Source organism: Electrophorus electricus, chromosome 21 (genome assembly GCF_041902795.1).
Source record: "Electrophorus electricus isolate QZ-2024a chromosome 21, ASM4190279v1, whole genome shotgun sequence".
NCBI lineage: Eukaryota > Metazoa > Chordata > Actinopteri > Gymnotiformes > Gymnotidae > Electrophorus > Electrophorus electricus.
In genome coordinates, this window is record NC_137517.1 from 13,507,793 (window position 1) to 13,528,680 (window position 20,888).

General features: G+C 45.5%; 1 protein-coding gene across 1 annotated transcript; it reads left to right on the forward strand.

The window, feature by feature from the left end:
• Positions 1 to 5,035: 5,035 nt before the first annotated feature.
• thbs4b (thrombospondin 4b) lies at positions 5,036 to 20,301 on the forward strand. The gene is made up of 22 exons (XM_027030218.3): positions 5,036 to 5,310; positions 8,200 to 8,397; positions 8,583 to 8,866; positions 9,001 to 9,103; positions 9,346 to 9,428; positions 9,521 to 9,572; positions 10,006 to 10,154; positions 10,407 to 10,544; positions 10,699 to 10,776; positions 11,289 to 11,441; positions 11,612 to 11,716; positions 11,811 to 11,918; positions 13,789 to 13,948; positions 14,158 to 14,276; positions 14,512 to 14,564; positions 14,991 to 15,184; positions 15,678 to 15,856; positions 16,177 to 16,225; positions 16,476 to 16,672; positions 16,966 to 17,138; positions 17,710 to 17,849; positions 18,089 to 20,301. The coding sequence occupies exons 1-22, from the start codon at positions 5,235 to 5,237 to the stop codon at positions 18,145 to 18,147; spliced, it is 2,850 nt and encodes a 949-aa protein (XP_026886019.2). The 5' UTR covers positions 5,036 to 5,234; the 3' UTR covers positions 18,148 to 20,301.
• Positions 20,302 to 20,888: the final 587 nt, after the last annotated feature.

Consider the following 20,888-nt stretch of genomic DNA (forward strand, 5'->3'; position numbering starts at 1 on the left):
GAATGTGTGGGCATTCTGGAATCATGGCTATCCAGAGATCCAGGTCCAGTATAACAAAATTGCCAGTGAAGTAGGGGTGAGGAAGATCATATACATAGAGCTCATCTACATACAGCTCATTTACATAGAGCTCATCTGTGTAAATGAGCTGTATGTAGATGAGCTCTATGTAAATGAGCTGTATGTAGAGCTCATCTACATACAGCTCATTTACATACAGCTCATCTACACAGAGCCCATCTACATAGAGCTTTATACAGAAAGAGTTCAAACTGGGTATACAACGGCAAAGGTAGCCAATGTAACTGGTTCTGAATAGGGGAAGGGTTATGCGAGGAGATTCTTCATTTTTCTTTTTTTTTCAGAAATGAGCAAGATTTCTGGAGGGTACGCAATAACTCTACATGGTGTGTTCTGAAATCACGCACAACAGTCTGTTCAGGGTCTGTGCTCGGCAAAGTGCAGACGTGTGACATTGCAGTATCATTTGACAGTAAAATCCCTCGATTAAAAGTTCATTTTCAAGCATTAGTGGGCCTCTCAGCTGTCTGCCAAAGTAGTCAGCCTGCTCTTATAAGGCCAGAAGTAAGAAGATTTTACATTTTAAACAGATTACATAGAGCCTGACTGCGTCAACATCATTCAGACAGAGGCCACGGACAGGCGGCATCACACACAAGGGAACTGATAAAAGTCTGAGATTTAAACAACTATCTGAAGTCTGAACAGGAACAAACGTCTGGGAATCCCCACAATTTCCTGCGTTTTAACTTCTGCCCCTGCGAAAGTCATTAAAGCACAGGCACACATGCACAAAGTCCCACGTTACCATCTTTGACCGGTATTTCCACTGACTTGTGTATTATTGTAGCAAAATAAAACTACACCTAAATCTCACTCTAACCTCACAATTACTTCTAGCTAACGAGAGGCAGGCGTTATTGGAATGTTAAGGCGTGGGTGGTGGTGTGTTGAGTTCATGTTGTATTAAAGCCTGTAACACAAGCATTTCTGCTGATCCTTTGATTCTCCCAGTCAAGATGCAAATGTAGGGGAAGTAGCAGAAGTGCTATATTATATACATGTTTATAAGTGAATGTTATATAATAATAATGATAATAATAAGTTCATTTTATATAGTGCCTTTCACAGACACAAGGTCACTTTACAATGGTAGAGTGCAAAAAATAAAATAAATTGGTAAATAAAATGTACGCAAATTGACAACACTAATTAACAAATACGGATAAGAAAAGAGGTTTTGAAAAGTGTTGGGAAAAGTTGTTTTAAGTCAAGGTTTGAAGGAGGAGAGCGTGGAGCAGAGATGGAGAGACTGAGGTAAAGTGTTCGATAGTTTTAGGGCCATATACATGTTTATACGTGAATGCTGTATTATATGCATGTTTAGAACTGAATATGGTATCATATACATGTTTATAAGTGAACGCTGTGTCATTTACATGTTTATAAGTGAATGCTGTATTATATGCATGTTTAGAACTGAATATGGTATCATATACATGTTTATAAGTGAACGCTGTGTCATTTACATGTTTATAAGTGAATGCTGTATTATATGCATGTTTCGAACTGAATATGGTATCATATACATGTTTATAAGTGAACGCTGTGTCATTTACATGTTTATAAGTGAATGCTGTATTATATGCATGTTTCGAACTGAATATGGTATCATATACATGTTTATAAGTGAACATGGAGAGGGTGAACATCAAAGTGAACATCAAAATTGCCTTGTGATAATCAATCATACGCAATATAGGGCTTAGAGATTAGGTTGAAAAGTTCCTGTTGCTTTGCTCGAAGCGTCTGTACATATGAATGTGGAGCGGTTTACGGCACACAGCTTCAGGAGCACACCGCACCGCTGACGAAGGACCTCCACCTAAACGCGTTAAGAAGCTCCACGTACCGTGCAGCGGTTTTGGTCTCAGCTTCTGCCTTCAGTGTCGAAGCATCCTGCACTCACACCCCGGGCTCGTCGTCACATACGTGTTCCATTGCACGCTCAGCTCCACTGGCTCATCTCAATGAAATGCATTAGAGCACAAGTGTCAGCTATGGACGTGGACCTTCTAATAATCACTCCTGTACCGAAAGGACACCTGATCCCAGATCAGTGTTTATAATCTAATATATGTGCGGTTTCCCCGCTCCCAGTTAAAGTACAGCCATTAAAAACAGCAGCACTGTGCCTCATGCTTTCTGGCATTTCCCTTGTGTTATTCCAGATTTTTTTTTTCCTTTAGTTGGTCATTCAGCCTCTTTTGTAACATTCTGGGAATGTTGGTAGGGAGACGTCTGGTGTGCTCTTTCACGGGAGCGGTAAAGCGCACACAGAAGTATTTTTTTAAGAGGGACCCGTGATGGGAAGTCAGTGTATACCAATCAGACTAGGTGATTGCATGGTGTTATTATTGTACAGAATACAGTGTGAAGTGTACTGATGCAGTAATGTCCTTCCAAACACATGATGCACTGTGTGTGTGTGTGTGTGTGTGTGTGTGTGTGTGTGTGTGTGCGCGCATTTGAATGAGAGACAGAAAGACAGAAAAAGTAACTAACTACCCAGGTAATTGGTTCCATGTGCACTGTTACACATTTATCTCTCACACACACACACACATATCTGTGGTTTTAGTCATACTGGATGTAGAAAGTAATCAAGCTGCTAGTCCTCAAACACAGAATCGGGCCCCTAATCACCCACTCGTACCTTACATAAGGCCAAACACATGCTAATACTGAACAACAGCTCCGGAGTGAGCACGCAGGCCAATGAAACTCTGTCTCTCTTCATGTTCCTTTTTATCCGTCTTGATGCTGCTGTTTTGTTTCTATCCGCCTATGCACTAAAAGGACCGAAATGTACCGGGCACTAGTCACAAAGGTAAAGCTGTCACAGAAAGCAGGAAAACATGTAAAAGCCAACTGAAAGTGAACTCCTTCAGATGAATGAAAGGAAACTCTAATTGGTTCATGTTTCTTTGCTTAATTTGCTCTTTATGAGCTTGAGCCAACTCAACATGCAGAGAGAGAGAGAGAGAGAGAGAGAGAGAGAGAGAGAGAGAGAGAGCAAGAGCGAGCAAGAGTATGTTTGTTTTATGGGTTTTGTTTGTTCTAGGGCCAATCAGAGCAAACAGCAACGACTTGCTGAAAAAAAGTCATTGAGCATTGAATACTTTCAGAGTAGTGGTGTGCTTCTACTGCCCCAGAGCAAGGCAGCAATAATTCTACTGCCCCAGAGCAGGACATGACATACCAATGAAATGGCTCGCTTCACCTGGAGAACACTACAACTACCTCCGTCAGGACGGAGGGGAGGGTCTCGCTGCCTCAGACTGACCCCTGCCAGCTCTCTCCGAGTGGTTATAGACCCCTGAACACTTCCCATTATATGGGCTGTTAAAATTACCACTACAGAGGCACAGAAGCACATGGTGGAGTCGTCACACAGACACACACGCATGCGCGCGCACACACGCAAACACATGCGTACACACACACATACAGTCATATACAGCACACATGAAGTCTGTCTACTCAAACAAGCACAGATGCATAAAAGTTACCTAATATCATAGAATATCACACGTACCATATATACCATATACACTGTCTCTCTCTCTTCCTCTTTCTCTATCTCACACACACTCACACACACACACACACACACACACACACACACACACACACACACACACACACACAGACACACACACAGATGTAAAAATCATTAGCAGGGTACTCTTACTCTAAGCTGAAAGCATCCCGGTACACCATTATACTGTGGGAACAAAAGGGCACTCTGTGTGTGTGTGTGTGTGTGTGTGTGTCTCATTTTCCTCCCATCCTACTGACAGTTTCAACTCAGTCAGACACCCAAGACAGACTAAAAGCCTGTTCATTTGCCTCTAACACACACAGACACACACAAACACGTACACACACAAACACACACAGACACACACACACACACACAGAATCAGTATTCTGGCCCATCCGGGTCCAGACATACCCACAGTGCCTTGGAGGACTGTAATGACAGAGCAGACTCTGCTAAAGACTATAATTTCAGAAAGCACATGCCACACACACACACACACACACACACACACTCACACACCTCTGATTGCTGCTGGAGATTATTCCATTAACCACTGCCATGAGAGCAAATGGATGGTCCGAACCGTCCACCTGTGTGTGTGTGTGTGTGTGTGTGTGTGTGTGTGTGTGTCTGTGTGTCTGTGTGTGTGTGTGTGTCTGTGTGTGTGTAAGGTGTGTGTGTGTGTAGTGTGTGTACGAGCATACCAGTCTTTCATTAAAGTACTAAAGCCAACGATGTGAGAACTGAGAAGGTCACTAGGTGACAGATCCGTTTCTTGTGAAACAGTGAACTATCAGAATCCCAAGAAAATAAACAAATGTAGATCCAAAGCGGATCGAACCTGCCTCAAACCCGTATCTGGGTAGACAGCTGCGTCGCCGCTGAAAACACACACCTCTCAGCAGCAAAGAGAAGCTTCCTTTCCACTGAGAGATGTGATCAACATGTTGAATAATAGTAATGCATTATTTAAACCTGTCCAATGCCTGAATCAGAGCTCGGTTGCTGTTTTGGGAGCTCCTCGGACTGGATGTTTTTTTAACAAAAGAATCGGATGGAACATTACTCAATCCAATAATCTTTTACCAAGCTCCCCAAACTATCCACCAAATGTTGTTGTTGTTTTTTTTCCCCACCTGTCAGTTACACAGCAGATAAAATAAATGAAATCATGACAAAGCAATGAAACGGGAGAATAGAAAGAGAGATGAACAAAGGAGGAGCAAATGAGAAACAAATGCACCAATAAGGTCACAGACATGACTCGAGGCAGCCAATTAAATGGCACCAGTCTTGGCCGCGCCTACTCAGCATGGGGCTGTCTGTTAAACTCGTAATCCCACCCACAACAGCTGCTGTGATGTGATGGACACCTTGTTACTTCACTCTTTCAAACCCCCTCCACACACCCATACACTATTAAATACTTTGAAAGAAAGCAAAACGTCAGAGCGCACACCCGGGTTACAGGGAAAGTTAAGTCAGAGTGTATACAGTAATCAAAATTAAGTTAGAAAATATATGATAATCAAATTTATAGACTTCACAGGAAGGACAATACACACACAGAGAGATACTCACCGGTGTGTTTGAGGGTGTGTGAAACATGGCAGACAGGATGTTTCTTGCAGTCGTGTTTCTGATTCTGAGCCTGAATTTAGCTGTGGATGCTCAGTCAACTGGTGAGTACAACTTCTAAAACTTTATGATGCCTTATAATACATTAGGACACTGTACCTAACCTTCTATTAAGTTTTAATACATCTCTTATGTTCTGTTGGAATCTCTAACACACACACTCACGCACAATCTCTAACACACACAGAATCTCGAACACACACAGAATCTCTCATTCATTCTTCATGCAGAGTACAAGCATTCTCTCCATCTTATCATCTCTCTCATCCATCCCAGTTTTCTCTTTCTCTCTATTTATTTAGTTTTTATGTTTATTATTAACTTCTGTAGTCTGGACTTGTTGTTGATTTAAAGACCTTCTAATTATTTAACGCCATATAACTAGTCCAACTCTGGTAATTACTGGTACCGGTAACTGGTTACTGGTAGATGTTGGCATGTGTGTGTGTGTGTGTGTGTGTGTGTGTGTGTGTGTGTGTGTGCGTATACATGTGAGGGAATGGAAAAGACAGATGGCATGAGTCTGTGAAGGAGCAGAAAAGGTGTGTGTGTGTGTGTGTGTGTGTGTGTGTGTGTGTGTGTTTGCGCGTGTGCGTGTGGGTGGGAGAGACTGTGTACATATGTCTGCACTTTACCATCACTCAGTGTGGGTTAAACTCATGATGACTTTAGCAGGACTGATGCGATCAAATGATTACATTTAATCCAAAAGACACACATACATACACACACACACACACACACACCTAGTGCATACCTAATGGTTCAGTAATAAATTCAGCTGCATTTTATGATTATTATAGCTGTGTGTGTGTGTGTGTGCGCGCGTGTGTGTGCGTGTGCATACGTGTGTGTGTGTGTGTGTGTGCACGTGTGTGTGTGTGTGTGTTTGTGTGTGTGTGTGTGTGTGTGTGTGTGCGTGCGTGCGTGTGCGTGTGAGCATGCTGTCATTAGGCTATAAAAAAGCAACATAAATGAGATGTTTGATTTAATTCCATCCTTTCTGCATTTTGGTCCTGCGGGTTTGGACTGAACTGCACGGCTGCGCACACTCACATATGTTAACAATCACTAACTGCCTACATGCAAACCACCTTCCGTGTACGGGCCCATACCCAAGGAGGGCTGCGCGATTGGTCACAGCGGCTGGCGGGGAGATCTGGTTTGTTGAAAGGGGAGCTGACCTCGAGCTCGTCGTCCATCATTCGTGCCTCGTGATAGAAGGATGAGACAAGAAGAGGGGAAAAGAGAGAGAGAAAAAAAGCAGAAAGAAACCCCACCCCCGAGGCTTGGGGGGGGGGGGTTAGTTTAGATTTTAGAAGTCTTGAGTCGTGAATAATTATATACTCAATACATCCCCACTGTGTTATATTGAGAGTGTTACATTCAGATTGTGTTACATCCAGAGTGCATTACATTCTGAGTGTGTTACATCCAGAATGTGTTATATTGAGATTGTGTTACATTCAGTGTTACATCCAGAGTGTGTTATATTGAGAGTGTTACATCCTGAGTGTGTTATATTGAGTGTGTTTCATCCAGAGTGTGTTATACTGAGTGTGTGACATCCAGAGTGTGTTACATCCAGAGTGTGTTATATTGAGTGCGTTTCATCCAGAGTATGCGACATCCAGAGTGTGTTATGTTGAGAGTGTGTTACATCCAGAGTGTGTTATATTGGGTGGGTTACATCCAGAAGGTGTTACATCCAGAGTGTGTTATATTGAGTGTGTTACATCCAGAGTGTGTTTTTTCTGCCTCAGGTTATGATCTTCATGTCTTAGATCCTGGTGTGCCAAACACCATACAGCATTTGAATCCAAATTGCAAACATGGTTTTTTTAGTTTTCTCAAAAAAGCCCCATGAACTCTGAGAAGTGCTCTTAAATTAAGTAACAATTCTTCTCTAAGATTATCACCCGTAAACAGAAGCAGGCATGGACCAACAGTTGGACCAACAGCGGTCGGCCGTTTTAGAACAGTCAGGAAAAGGGCAGCCCCGGCTGTATAGGAGGGGAGCGGTCCGGACAGGGCAGTGGCACACAGGCAGAGGGCTGTCGGGCGGAAAGGCCAGAGGAGGCAGGCACCACTCTGACTGACGGCAGCTTTAACACCTACGATTCTCCGGTTTTGTCCTGGAGATGCAGGGTGACCTGCAGGAAAACGCGGCCCTGCCCTGCGCTCCCCTTTTGGCAGGGAACAAAATGGCCAGCTTGTTCCCTTAATGGCTGGCCACCATTGCCATAACAACCAACATCTGTATTTGCAGTTTCGGGCGATGACATCAGCGCTACCGAACTGCACCCGTGGCCGACTTCAGGGAATTTTTTAACGGATCTCGGCTGGTAAATTACATGCTGACTTAAATTCTGAACATCGGAATGTAGACCGCAGATGGGTCCCCTGGGTTCGGTCCGAGATTCTTACGTTCAGATGTCCTGGACCACTTTCATGCTTCCGGGGCTTTAGTGTCCTCAAGACGGAATTTTACAAGGAAACTTTTACAAGTTTTCCTGATTACCTCTCCTAAGTAGCCGCATTAGCTCTATTCTTTCTCTCTTGTGCTTCTTATCGGAATGGCGCCAAGCGAACCTTATTTGATCATTTTTTAAAGTAGTCTCCTATCGTTCTGCTGTGCTTCTGTTGTTGGTGCCGGCTGGCAGTCTGCAGGTTGAGGCTTAAGAATTCGGTACCCGGTATCTGCTGAAAGCCCAGATAAGTCTCCGAACCGTTTTGCCTCTACAAAGGGCGCCGCTTCCGTTCAAGGCCATGTGCTTTCGGATAAGCTGTCAGCAGCTGTTGTTTACGTTCAATCGAAACGTCTTCACCCTAGAACGACCTCCACTCTGACCCCTACCTCGTGAACCGGGCCGGGTCTCCGAGCAGGAGGACGGCGCAGAGCTAACACCCGTGCCATCCTCTCCCTCCTGCAGTGTACAACCTGCTGACGTCTCCCGACTGCCTGCCGGATCTCCTGCACGGAGCGCTGGCGGAGCAGGGAGTGACGGAGCTCTTCCTGCTCGCCACGTTCCGCCTGCAGCCCCGCACTGGCACCACCGTCTTCAGCCTCTACGACCCGCGGGACAACACCAAGTACCTCGAGTTCATCGTCATGGGAAAGCTCAACAAGGGTGAGCAGGGGTGCTGGACAGCTGGGGAGGTCCACAGGAAACAGGAAGGATGGCGCTGAGTTTCGCGCTGGTACTTTGAACTAAATACACTTCTGTTCCCTTCCCGTTCAAATCACTCTCTCTCTCTGTGTGTGTTTGTGTGTGTGTGTGTGTGTGTGTGTGTGTGTGTGTGTGTGTGTGTGTAGCTTCGCTGCGTTACCTGCGCAGTGATCACAGGATGGCCACGGTCACCTTCAACAACCTCAAACTGGCGGACGGGGAGAAGCATGGCCTCCTTTTCCATCTGAAAGGCCTGGAGGTCCCTGGGCAGGGAGCCATCCCTCCTGGACAGGGGGAGTTGCCAGTGCCCAGGCTTGAGCTGTATCTGGACTGCCGCCTGGTGGAAACGCTGAGAGATTTGCCAGCAGTGTTCAATGGGATTGACAGCAACCAGGGGGTAGAGCTTAAAACCATGCAGGGGAAAGCGCAGGTAAGATGCAACCTGCGCACACAAATGCACAGCACACATCCAGCTATACATTCACACACACACACACACACACACACACACACACACACACACACACACACACACACACCATCACTCTCTGCTTTGACTGGTAGGAGGAGCTAGAGGAGCTGAAACTGGCCTATGGCGATACGTTCGAGAACGTGGCATCACTGCAGAACTGCCATACCCACCAAAGCGACTCTGTTCAAACGCTTGGTAATGTCTTAACAAAGCTCGCTTAAACATTTCAGTAAATAACAGTCAGTCGATAAAAAGAAAAATTCTGGTTAAATTAGCGCCCTAGCCACGGATTGGATCATGGAGCTGGGATCATTTTTAATAATCTCTTTATGAGCTGCTGCGTATTATTACATTTGGGAAAACTGGACCCTGGGGTTGTAGGTGAATAACATCCTTTCATATGAATATTAGTATTCATATATGTCTAACCTTACCAGGACTCAACACTAAACAACTGACCAATCAGATGCTGGAGCTGACCAAGGTCATAAATGAGCTTAAAGATGTGCTGATTCAACAGGTAAAATTCTGTCCTCTGCTGTCCCCGCTACTGTATTGTGTTCTCTTTCCTCCGTTCTCCTGCTGAAACTCTCGGTTTGAATGCGTTGGCAGGTGAAGGAGACCTCCTTTCTAAGAAACACAATCTCCGAATGTCAGGCTTGCGGTAAGACACGTTCTAAAACATAGTGTCGTGCGGCTGTGTCAGAGAGAGGACGGCTTTAATGTTTAGAAACGCAGCCAGTCCACTCTTGGCACTTCTGGCTTCTCAAACGCTCTAAACTCCGGTCCGGAAAAAAAAAAACCCTGAAAGCTAAGGGCACGGTTTATTCCCAGAGGACCAGAAACAGAGGACCTGTTATTCCCAGAGAATGCAGTAAGCTTCAGTCTTCTATGCCCCAACACTATTGGTAATTACATGAATAAGCAGGAGTGTACAGCAGGGGGCGCTTCTGATCTCAGATAGTGCTAAAGCTTCCCAGATCAACACAACTCAATGTTTACCAAGTAATCTTAAAAACAGAAAAACCGGTGCACATGGTTGGTTGACGAGTAGCGGTGTTCATCGGACGCACGTGTACGTTGGGCTGCGCTTACAGGGCTGGGCGGGACAGTGGTGAAGCAGAAGTGCACTCCTGGTTTGTGTTTCCGTGACGATACATGCGTTGAGACAGAGGAAGGGGTGGAGTGTGGCCCCTGCCCTGATGGATATACAGGAGACGGGTACAGCTGCGATGACGTCAATGAGGTAAGGGACCGAACAGTACTGTGTGTGTGTGTGTGTGTGTGTGTGCGTGTGTGTTACAGTGCCAGTTTAACATGTTTCCTGGGTGTGCGGTGTGTGTATGTGTGTGTGTATTAAAGTGCCAGTTTAACCCATGTTTCCTGGGTGTGCGGTGTCTGTGTATGTGTGTGTGTGTGCGCGTGTGTGTGTGTTTTACAGTGCCAGTTTAACCCATGTTTCCTGGGTGTGCGGTGTGTGTGTGTGTGTGTTTTACAGTGCCAGTTTAACCCATGTTTCCTGGGTGTGCGGTGTGTGAACACAGCTCCCGGCTTCCGCTGTGAGCAGTGCCCTCTTGGATACTCTGGCCTGGCGCTTGAAGGCGTGGGAGTAGATTTTGCACAGACACACAAACAAGTCAGTGTCCGTGTCCGTGTCTGTGTGTGTGTGTGTGTGTGTGTGTGTGTGTGTGTGTGACATTTTTAGTTTGCTTTCTTGTGAATGAGGTCTTATGGTTGTCATTTATTCTATTATTGTGTGTGTGTTCACCTGTTTGTCTCTATAACTACAGGTCTGTAATGACATCGATGAGTGTAAGGGACCAAATAATGGAGGTTGTGCAGCCAACTCAGTGTGCCTGAACTCTATGGTAATACCTGACACTCCTTATTGTAACTCTATGGTAATACCTGACACTCCTTATTGTAACGCTATGGTAATACCTGACACTCCTTATTGTAACTCTATGGTAATACCTGACACTCCTTATTGTAACTCTATGGTAATACCTGACACTCCTTATTGTAACGCTATGGTAATACCTGACACTCCTTATTGTAACTCTATGGTAATACCTGACACTCCTTATTGTAACTCTATGGTAATACCTGACACTCCTTATTGTAACGCTATGGTAATACCTGACACTCCTTATTGTAACGCTATGGTAATACCTGACACTCCTTATTGTAACTCTATGGTAATACCTGACACTCCTTATTGTAACTCTATGGTAATACCTGACACTCCTTATTGTAACTCAGTAGCACCAGCTACTTTATTAACTGTTTGTGGTCCAGTCAGTTGTTTCACGCTAATCAAATTTAAAAAATAACATCTAATCAAAACATAAAACTAAAACAACTTAAATACTGTGCGTAGGGCTCATACCACTGTGGAGGCTGTAAGACAGGTTTCATAGGTGACCAGGTGAGAGGCTGCAAGCCAGAGAGAAGCTGTGGAAACCGTCTGCAGAACCCCTGTGACTCCAATGCTCAGTGCTTTGAGGAACGAGATGGAACGATCACCTGCCAGGTAACACTCATGCTCACACCCGCACACACAAACACACACCCACACACACACACACACACACACACACCTGCATGATGTATGATGTACATTATTATTATAAAAAGGCTTAAGTATACGTCATTTTAAGTGTGTGTGTGTGTGTGTGTGTGTGTGTGTGTGTGTGTGTGTAGTGTGGGATCGGCTGGGCTGGAAATGGATATCTCTGTGGTAGAGACACTGACATCGACGGATACCCTGACCAGAAGCTTCGCTGCAAAGACCCCGCCTGCAAGAAGGTAACCATGACAACAGCACCACATGACAGGAGCATGCTGAGGGTTGTGATAACGTCATGTTAAGCGTGTGTGTGTGTGTGTGTTTCTATTTTAGGATAACTGTGTTACGGTGCCAAATTCGGGACAAGAGGATGCGGATTCAGATGGATGGGGTGATGCATGTGACCCAGACGCTGACGGGGATGGAATACTGAATGAGCAGGTACACACACACACACACACACACACACACACACACAGATGAACAACTCATTAACAGATGGCAGTACAGTTGGTTCATAGCTAAATGGCTCAAATTTAAGAACCAAATGCAGAGAAAGCTTAATGTACTTCAGCTCACTGCCACCTTATGTCCAGCACAAAATAAACTCAGACCCACAAACCACCTTCCAAAATTAACTGCAAACTGAGACACACTTTTCCTTAGAAGAGTTTCCCACTCAAACATGTAGCCACAGAGTACTCCTATACTACACTTTTACACTAAACTCTTACATTAAACTCTGACACCACACATCTACACTACACTCTTACACTACACATCTACACTACACTTACACTACACTCCAACACTACACTACTAAATTCCAACGCTACACGTCTACACTACACTCCAACAGTACATTCTTCATTACAGTCCTACACTACACTATTACACTAGTAATAGTGAACAAACCCTTCATTACTGAATATTCCTTGAACTTCAGTTCAGTCTATCATTAAGAGATGGAAAAAATATTAACCTACAGCCACAATGCCAAGGTCTGGCAGCACCCAGCACACAGCACACAGTGCACTTGTTAAATTGGCTACTGTATCATCACATATCACTCTGACTGAGTAGTGTCTGTGACCGAGGGTGGTGTTCAGCGTCTGGTCTGTGACCGAGGGTGGTGTTCAGCGTCTGGTCTGTGACCGAGGGTGGTGTTCAGTGTCTGCGACCGAGGGTGGTGTTCAGCGTCTGGTCTGCGACCGAGGGTGGTGTTCAGTGTCTGCGACCGAGGGTGGTGTTCAGTGTCTGCGACCGAGGGTGGTGTTCAGTGTCTGCGACCGAGGGTGGTGTTCAGTGTCTGCGACCGAGGGTGGTGTTCAGTGTCTGCGACCGAGGGTGGTGTTCAGTGTCTGCGACCGAGGGTGGTGTTCAGTGTCTGCGACCGAGGGTGGTGTTCAGTGTCTGCGACCGAGGGTGGTGTTCAGTGTCTGCGACCGAGGGTGGTGTTCAGTGTCTGCGACCGAGGGTGGTGTTCAGTGTCTGCGACCGAGGGTGGTGTTCAGTGTCTGCGACCGAGGGTGGTGTTCAGTGTCTGCGACCGAGGGTGGTGTTCAGTGTCTGCGACCGAGGGTGGTGTTCAGTGTCTGCGACCGAGGGTGGTGTTCAGTGTCTGCGACCGAGGGTGGTGTTCAGTGTCTGCGACCGAGGGTGGTGTTCAGTGTCTGCGACCGAGGGTGGTGTTCAGTGTCTGCGACCGAGGGTGGTGTTCAGTGTCTGCGACCGAGGGTGGTGTTCAGTGTCTGCGACCGAGGGTGGTGTTCAGTGTCTGCGACCGAGGGTGGTGTTCAGTGTCTGCGACCGAGGGTGGTGTTCAGTGTCTGCGACCGAGGGTGGTGTTCAGTGTCTGCGACCGAGGGTGGTGTTCATGCATCAACAATTTCCAAGGTGTTGCAAAAAATGGCTTTTATAGAAGGGTCGCAAGAAAACAAACTTTGCATGCACACGTTTATTATTTGCCATGAAGAATTTGCAAAACGTCACATGAAAGATGTTCTTGTGGACTGAAGAGAAAAAAAGTAGAACTTTTCAAGTGGACAATGCACCAAAGCAACACTGGAATGACTTAAAGGGACGAAAAGTGAGAGATCTCATCAAGTGTCCTGATCATAACTCCATTACACAGCTGTGACATGACCTCAAAACAGACGTCTATTGCCGCTCTCCAACTAGAAGAGTGGATGTCTAACACAGATTTAGAAATGGCAGCAGATGAGTTATAGACTCTAACTGTACATTTACAAGGTGTATTTAATAATGTGACTGTTGCATGTGAATGTGTGTAAATGTGTTTGTGCATTAGGATAACTGCTGGCTGAAGCCGAACGTACGGCAGACGAACAGTGATAAGGATAGCCATGGTGATGCATGTGACAACTGTGTTACTGTGGAGAACCCAGACCAGCGGGACACAGATTTAGATGGCCTTGGGGATGCATGTGATGATGATATGGATGGCGATGGTGAGAAATAGTCACACACACACACAGAGCTTCTCTTCTGAGTTCTAAAAGCTTCTCCTCTCAGTTATGCAGTGACCTTTGAGAATTACAGACCTGGACGCAGGTCTGGCTTCCAGGTTTTGTGCGTCAGAGTGCTGTTAATAATTAGCATGATGAACCCAAACTGTGCCTCTGATGTGATTCTCATACATTTTCTAATGGGTTTCCAGGTGTGAAAAACTTTCTGGATAATTGCCAGCGTGTAAAGAACCGGAATCAGCGGGACCGGGATGGCGACGGAGTGGGAGATGCCTGTGACAGCTGCCTGGACATTCCCAATCCCAATCAGGCACGCTATTCCAAAACCACAATTATTTTCCACAAATCACCTGGCATTTGATCAGACATATTTTCAAAACAACCAATATTTCATCAATAACCTTAACAAGGTAATTGATGCCTCTTGCCATCAATCCTAAGTGAGGACCACCCCAGTAATATTTCCAATAACTGATGTTCCCACCACACCACCGAACGGGAAAGGAGTAAACCATTCAACCCATTCCTTGCCTTTTCCCTTGTAGTCGGACATTGATAATGACCTTGTTGGAGACTCTTGCGACACGAATCAGGACAGGTATGGCAGGCCAACATCCTTTGTCTTTCCGGCATTCTGCAAATACCATTTCTAACTTTATACTTAATCCCTGTTTCCCTAACAACCCTGTAATTACATATGTATGTGGACAGAGACGTACAGTCAGATTACTCTTTACACACAGCGCACTCCTGTAACTCACCTGACTGAGCAGGTAGAGGACGTTGCTAGTAACATCAAGGCCTTTGTTTGATTCCCAGGAAACACCCATTCTGTCATACTGATAAATATATGCAACTTACCCTGGATAAGAGTGCCAAAATTTACATCCAACTGCTGTCAACGAAATGAAAATGTCTGTGTGATCTAACATCCACGCAACACCACTATATCTGAATCATTCTTGTGATTTACTTTGGAATGCAAAATAACAACTTGAAAGTCTGTGTGGTATGTGTTATGCAGCGATGGTGATGGGCACCAGGATTCGAAGGACAATTGTCCACTGGTGATAAACAGTTCCCAGCTAGACACCGATAAAGACGGTCTGGGTGATGAGTGTGATGACGACGACGATAACGACGGTATCCCTGACGTTCTGCCTCCGGGCCCTGACAACTGCCGCCTGGTGCCCAACCCTGACCAGATGGATGACAACCGTAAGTGCCATGTGCCCTGTTCCCCTCATTTCTAGAAATTTCAACAAGAATCTCGAAGTAAGACTCCAAACCAAAAGTCTCAAAAAAAGACTTAAAACATCCCCGGTTGCACGACAATCTCATAACCGCACATGGTTCTGCATCAAATGCCAGTGAGAAAAGTTTGATATTTAAAAAACAAATGTTTGAGGGAAACAAAATTATTTGCCTGTAAGGCAAAAATTGCACTTACTAGTTGAATAACTGTAAATAGGCTGAATATTAATTTATGCAAAATTCGATTCGCATATGCATATTAATATCCCACATTCAAGGTATTTAAATGTTTGGGGTACATACTGTAACTGAAGTGTTATGTTAACTAAAATAGCAGTAATTAAGTCCTATAGCCTATATTCATATTCAAACCTGAATAAATCAGAGAGGCAGGGAAGAACAGATGTGTCCTGGACGGCTTCCCACATATTAATCCGTTTCAAACTTGTGTCTACAGATGACGGCATGGGTGATATTTGCGAGTCGGATTTTGACCAGGACAAGGTGATTGACAGGATTGACAACTGCCCCGAGAACGCAGAGATCACGCTGACAGACTTCAGGGCGTATCAGACTGTCGTGCTGGACCCTGAAGGCGACGCCCAGATTGATCCTAACTGGGTGGTTCTGAACCAGGTGACTCAGCACTTCTGTGGGTCAGAGACTTATCAATCACTGCAAGTGCAGTAAACCAGTTCTGACAGCCAGCTCTCAGCTGCTTACCTAACTATAATAACAGCACCTCAAGGCTGAGGTCCTGACAGCTGATGGTTGAAATGACAGAAGCAGAGATCTGGTGTGCTACCACAGTTGCCTGAGCTTTAGCCTGGACATTAATATCCTAGTTGGCCAGTTCAAAAAGCCCAGGACTGAAAGTAGCTCACATGTTCACATTTTTCTTATTTTCTTCCCTTTATAGTTTCTAACATGTTTGTCCTATGTGTTTCAAAACACAGGGGATGGAAATTGTGCAAACAATGAACAGTGATCCAGGCCTTGCTGTGGGTATGTCCACACACACACACACACACACACACACACCTTTTCTATAGAGTGAAGTCCCTCAACACAGTCAACAAATTGTCAAACCACCTTTTACCATAGGTTAACACTATCGAAAACCTCTCAACGTTCTTGACCTTCTGAGATTATTTTGAAATGCCATGAATAGGCAGGTGTCTGAAAACCCCGCCTTATAAGAGCATGCCACGTTTTATTAGCATATCAAATGTTGTTGCTGTTCTGTGATTTCCAGGTTACACAGCATTTAGCGGTGTTGACTTTGAGGGCACGTTCCACGTGAACACGGTGACCGACGATGACTACGCCGGCTTCATCTTCGGCTACCAGGACTCGTCCAGCTTCTACGTGGTGATGTGGAAGCAGACAGAGCAGACCTACTGGCAGGCCACACCCTTCAGGGCCGTCGCTGAGCCGGGCATCCAGCTCAAGGTCAGCCCTGCTCTGACTTCTAACCCTCAACCTCTGAACTCATCTGCTCACGTGTTCCGAGATCTGCTCGTTCCCAGTTTGGTCTTAGCCTTAGTCACACACTTTTGCTCCAGATGACCAAAGTTTTGACGAGAATCTGTGTGCCACACGCAGAAGTGTAAGATTAGCATACCATTAGTATGCCAAAGCCCTCAGATTTAAATGTCATTACAACAGAATGGCAGTAACTTGAACGGGCATGTTTTTTTGAGTACTGTGACAATCAAGCCTGTGTCTCTCACACTCTGTATTAGGCAGTGAAGTCCAAATCTGGCCCAGGTGAGCACCTGAGAAACTCCCTGTGGCACACGGGGGACACCAATGACCAGGTCCGTCTGCTGTGGAAGGACCCCCGGAACGTCGGCTGGAAGGATAAAGTGTCCTATCGCTGGAACCTGCAGCACCGCCCACAGATCGGCTACATTAGGTCAGCCTGCCAGCCTGCCAGACTCGCTCACAGGAGCCAGACGCTGCTATTCAGCCGCTTGCGATTAGCAAACCTAATGACTAGCGTTCAGCTCTTGGTTAAAAGTACAACATGGTGAATGGTTCTGTCTGGAAACGGCATTAGGGACCCAGGAGTCTACATCCAAAAATGCCATTATGAATTCAGCATTAGCGATTTCAACGCACGTCGCACAAAAACATAATAGAGACCATTTATAAATAGGCAGCAATTATCGAAAACAACTGACCACTTGAAAAACATATAAAGACCAAACCTTTTTTTTAAAAAAAAACAAAACAAAACACAAACAAAAAGCAATAGACCAGGGAAAATCATCACACCTCTTACCATATCTGAAGTGGCTCTTCAAAAGTTGCATCCGCTTTTGTCTGCATTCAGAAAGAACAAAAAACCCACCCCAGAAATAGAAGAGATTAATGCCACGGTTGTCGCTGCGATGACTCCTACAGACACCCACAGACACTTGACCTCCCCTCTACCCATTTAACTGCTCTGAGGCCCACTCATGCCGTGACGTGTGCATGTGCAGGGTACGGTTCTACGAGGGCTCCGAGTTGGTGGCAGACTCTGGCGTGACCATCGACACAACCATGAGAGGGGGTAGACTGGGTGTGTTCTGTTTCTCTCAAGAGAACATCATCTGGTCCAACCTCAAGTATCGCTGCAATGGTGAGATCGCACACTCCCATACACACAACCGCGTGCCATGCTCACAAACACTCAAGGGCACGGTTACGTAGCATTAAACGTGCACACGCACAGATGATGTTCTGTTTGCAAGTACCATTACGGGGCCAGTTGCAGAAAAACAGAAATAACATATACACCCCATTATTCATTATAATACACGCACATACACACACACACACACCCATACTAAATCCTTTAACTTTGATGTCCTTTTACAGATACCATTCCCGAGGATTTCCAAGATTTTAGCCCACAGCAAGTCTTGTACCCTCTGTAAACGCTTCAGAGACGCAAACACCTACACACACCTGAGTGTGTATTAAAGCGCCTGCGAGACTTTTCTGTGCACAGTGTGTGGGGGGGGGGGGACTGGGATGTGTGCATACACAACGTGTGCGCCTCACACAATCCAACCGTTTGTTCCCCTGTGTCAAATGCCTCCTTTGTACTCCAGAGACCTATTACTCATCAAAGACTGCACATATTAGCCTGCATGAAGGTGCTAGACACATCATTATCACCACTTATTTACATTCAGCACTTGCCGTTTCCCAGACCACCTCCGCTGCTTGTCGTCCACGAAGAGGCAGGTAACCGAAACGTAAAAGCTCCTACAGTTCCGGACATTCGGCACGCTGCGTGTCGGTGTGGGATTATGATCCGGTTCTGAACTGGAAGAACCTGGTCTGATGCGAATTCGAAAACGGAGTTTTACTGGATGTCTAAATATATACATGTAAACCTATAGAGTCATTGAACTGTCTGTAGCGGTGAGCCAGATTTAGACGGTCAATTTTATTCTGCCTTCTTTAGATATGTATAATCACTGCGTTATATAATCAGCTATATTTGCACCACGGGATCTTGTTTTTAATCACTGGGTCAAAGGAAACACAAAGATCTCTTTTTAAAATGTTATACATGTTTTGCGGTATTAAAGACAGAATCGCACAAATGCCTGTGGATATTCACACAGACTATGGCTCTACAGATAACGCCATTAATGACCACCCCAGCACTTTTAAAGAGCACCAAACTGCATACATGTAAATGGTGACGGCTATTAAACTATTGTGTCACGGCAGATTTCACCTACAGAATGCCTTTAAAGCTTGCGTGTTTACGCGACACTCTTCCGCCGCGCACGCAACTCCCTGAAATTAGCGGGGAGTGAAAAGCCAAGCGTCGATTCGCCATCACGCTGCCCTCGGATGTGCAGAGGCGGGCGAGCTCCTTGTGGAAGGGCCGGGATTCTTTCTGGGAGCCCCTCTGCTGTGCAGCGCTGCCGGGGTCTGCAGAGCCTAAGCGAGGCTGCTAGTCGGTGGAGCTCCCAGGTGTGCTGGCCCATAGGTAATGCCAGTGATAACCTCAGCACTACACACTCCTCGTGGTATTCTGCTATGCCCGACACTTTTTAGCGATTGCATTTGGAGCTCGACTACAACAAACATGTGGACTGACTTAAAGGGCTCTTTAGCCGGAGCGAACTCACGCATACAAATACAAACACAAATACACAAACGCTAATCTCATACTGCACTTGACTGATTGACCTGTGTTTTTCTGTTCAGTCACAAAGATGTGATGATGGTGTTTGTAGGTATGAAATTATAATATTCCTTAATTGTGATACAGGAAAGTACAATACAATTTTTGGTCTTTGGGGTCTATTCCTTATGGCCAGCAGATGGCACTATATCTTAGTTTCTTCCAGAACATTATGTTCTCCCTCCTTCTGTCCCAAATCTCTGGTATTCTTCTCTGTACTTAATCGCCCGCACTCCTGACTGAACGAACTGATCATGTAATCGGTTCAGAATGGCCATTCCAGTCCTCCGGCGAAGTTCCGTCCAATAAGTTCAGAAGTATGCCAAGATGTGATTTATCTACTTCTACTCAACACCAGGGCACAGACTTGTGCACAAAATGCTTTATTAACTTGTACTGCCAACATACGAAATTGCTACTTCACAGTAACCAGTAACAACTATTACCAACCATTTAGACGACCATCTTTAGGTTCTATAGCTTTTCTGACTGACAATTCCCGCTTCTGAAAGCGGAGTTTCGGCCGCGTAATCATCCAACTGGGGGCGCGCCGCGCGGTCTCGGCTCCCGTCGCGGAACCCCCGGTGATCGGTGATCAGCTGGATCGGTTGTGCCAGTTTGGAGAGAACGGAAGACTGTGGGCTGCAGGAGCTGGAGGGCGTGCGGCGGACAGGCAACCCAGTGTCAGCATGGGGAACATGATAACGGGAAGATAAACTGATGCCAGGCGACAACTCCCTTTTTTAGACAGGCATACCTAAGATGCAAATGCAAATCTTTAAAATAAAAAAGAAAATCCTTCCGTCACATAGAATCAATCAATAGATCAATAAATACATTGTCTGATTAGCTGTTTTGCCATTTAAATAAACGAATACCTTGATTGGTTAGCTGATTTGTTATTTAACTTAAGCAACCAAATGACAACGCCTGTGCGTTGTCTGGGTTCCCCAGACACTAAATGTCCTCTAACTTTGAGAAGCTGTCTGTTTAATTTCACTCCACTCATTGTCGTGACTCAGACCTTAACCTTTAATAACACCCACCGAGAGAGATTCAGACAGAGAGAGGGAACAGAGAGTACATGTGAACAGCACACCCCATAGCTTCTCTCTCTCTCACTGAGTGCTATTAACACACACACACACAAGGATGGAAGACTCCTCTGAAAGCGTGGTGTATATGTCTCATGCACAGTATTTGAGGAGGATGTATCTGGTTTGTAAGCAAAACAAGACGAGAGAGATTCTGATAAGACCTTTTGATGTATTTATTTATAACTGCAGTCAATCGAGTTGAATACTTCGCAAACCTATCGAAGCTGTGTCTTTACCTTGCGTTAACTCCTCTCATGTCCAGTTACAGCGCACGCTCTGATCGGCAGTAATAGTTCGATCTAATTCGGGACTTTGGTGCCGAGAAGGACCGCTAATTACGGACCTCAGCCGCGCGCCGCACAATCACACGTCC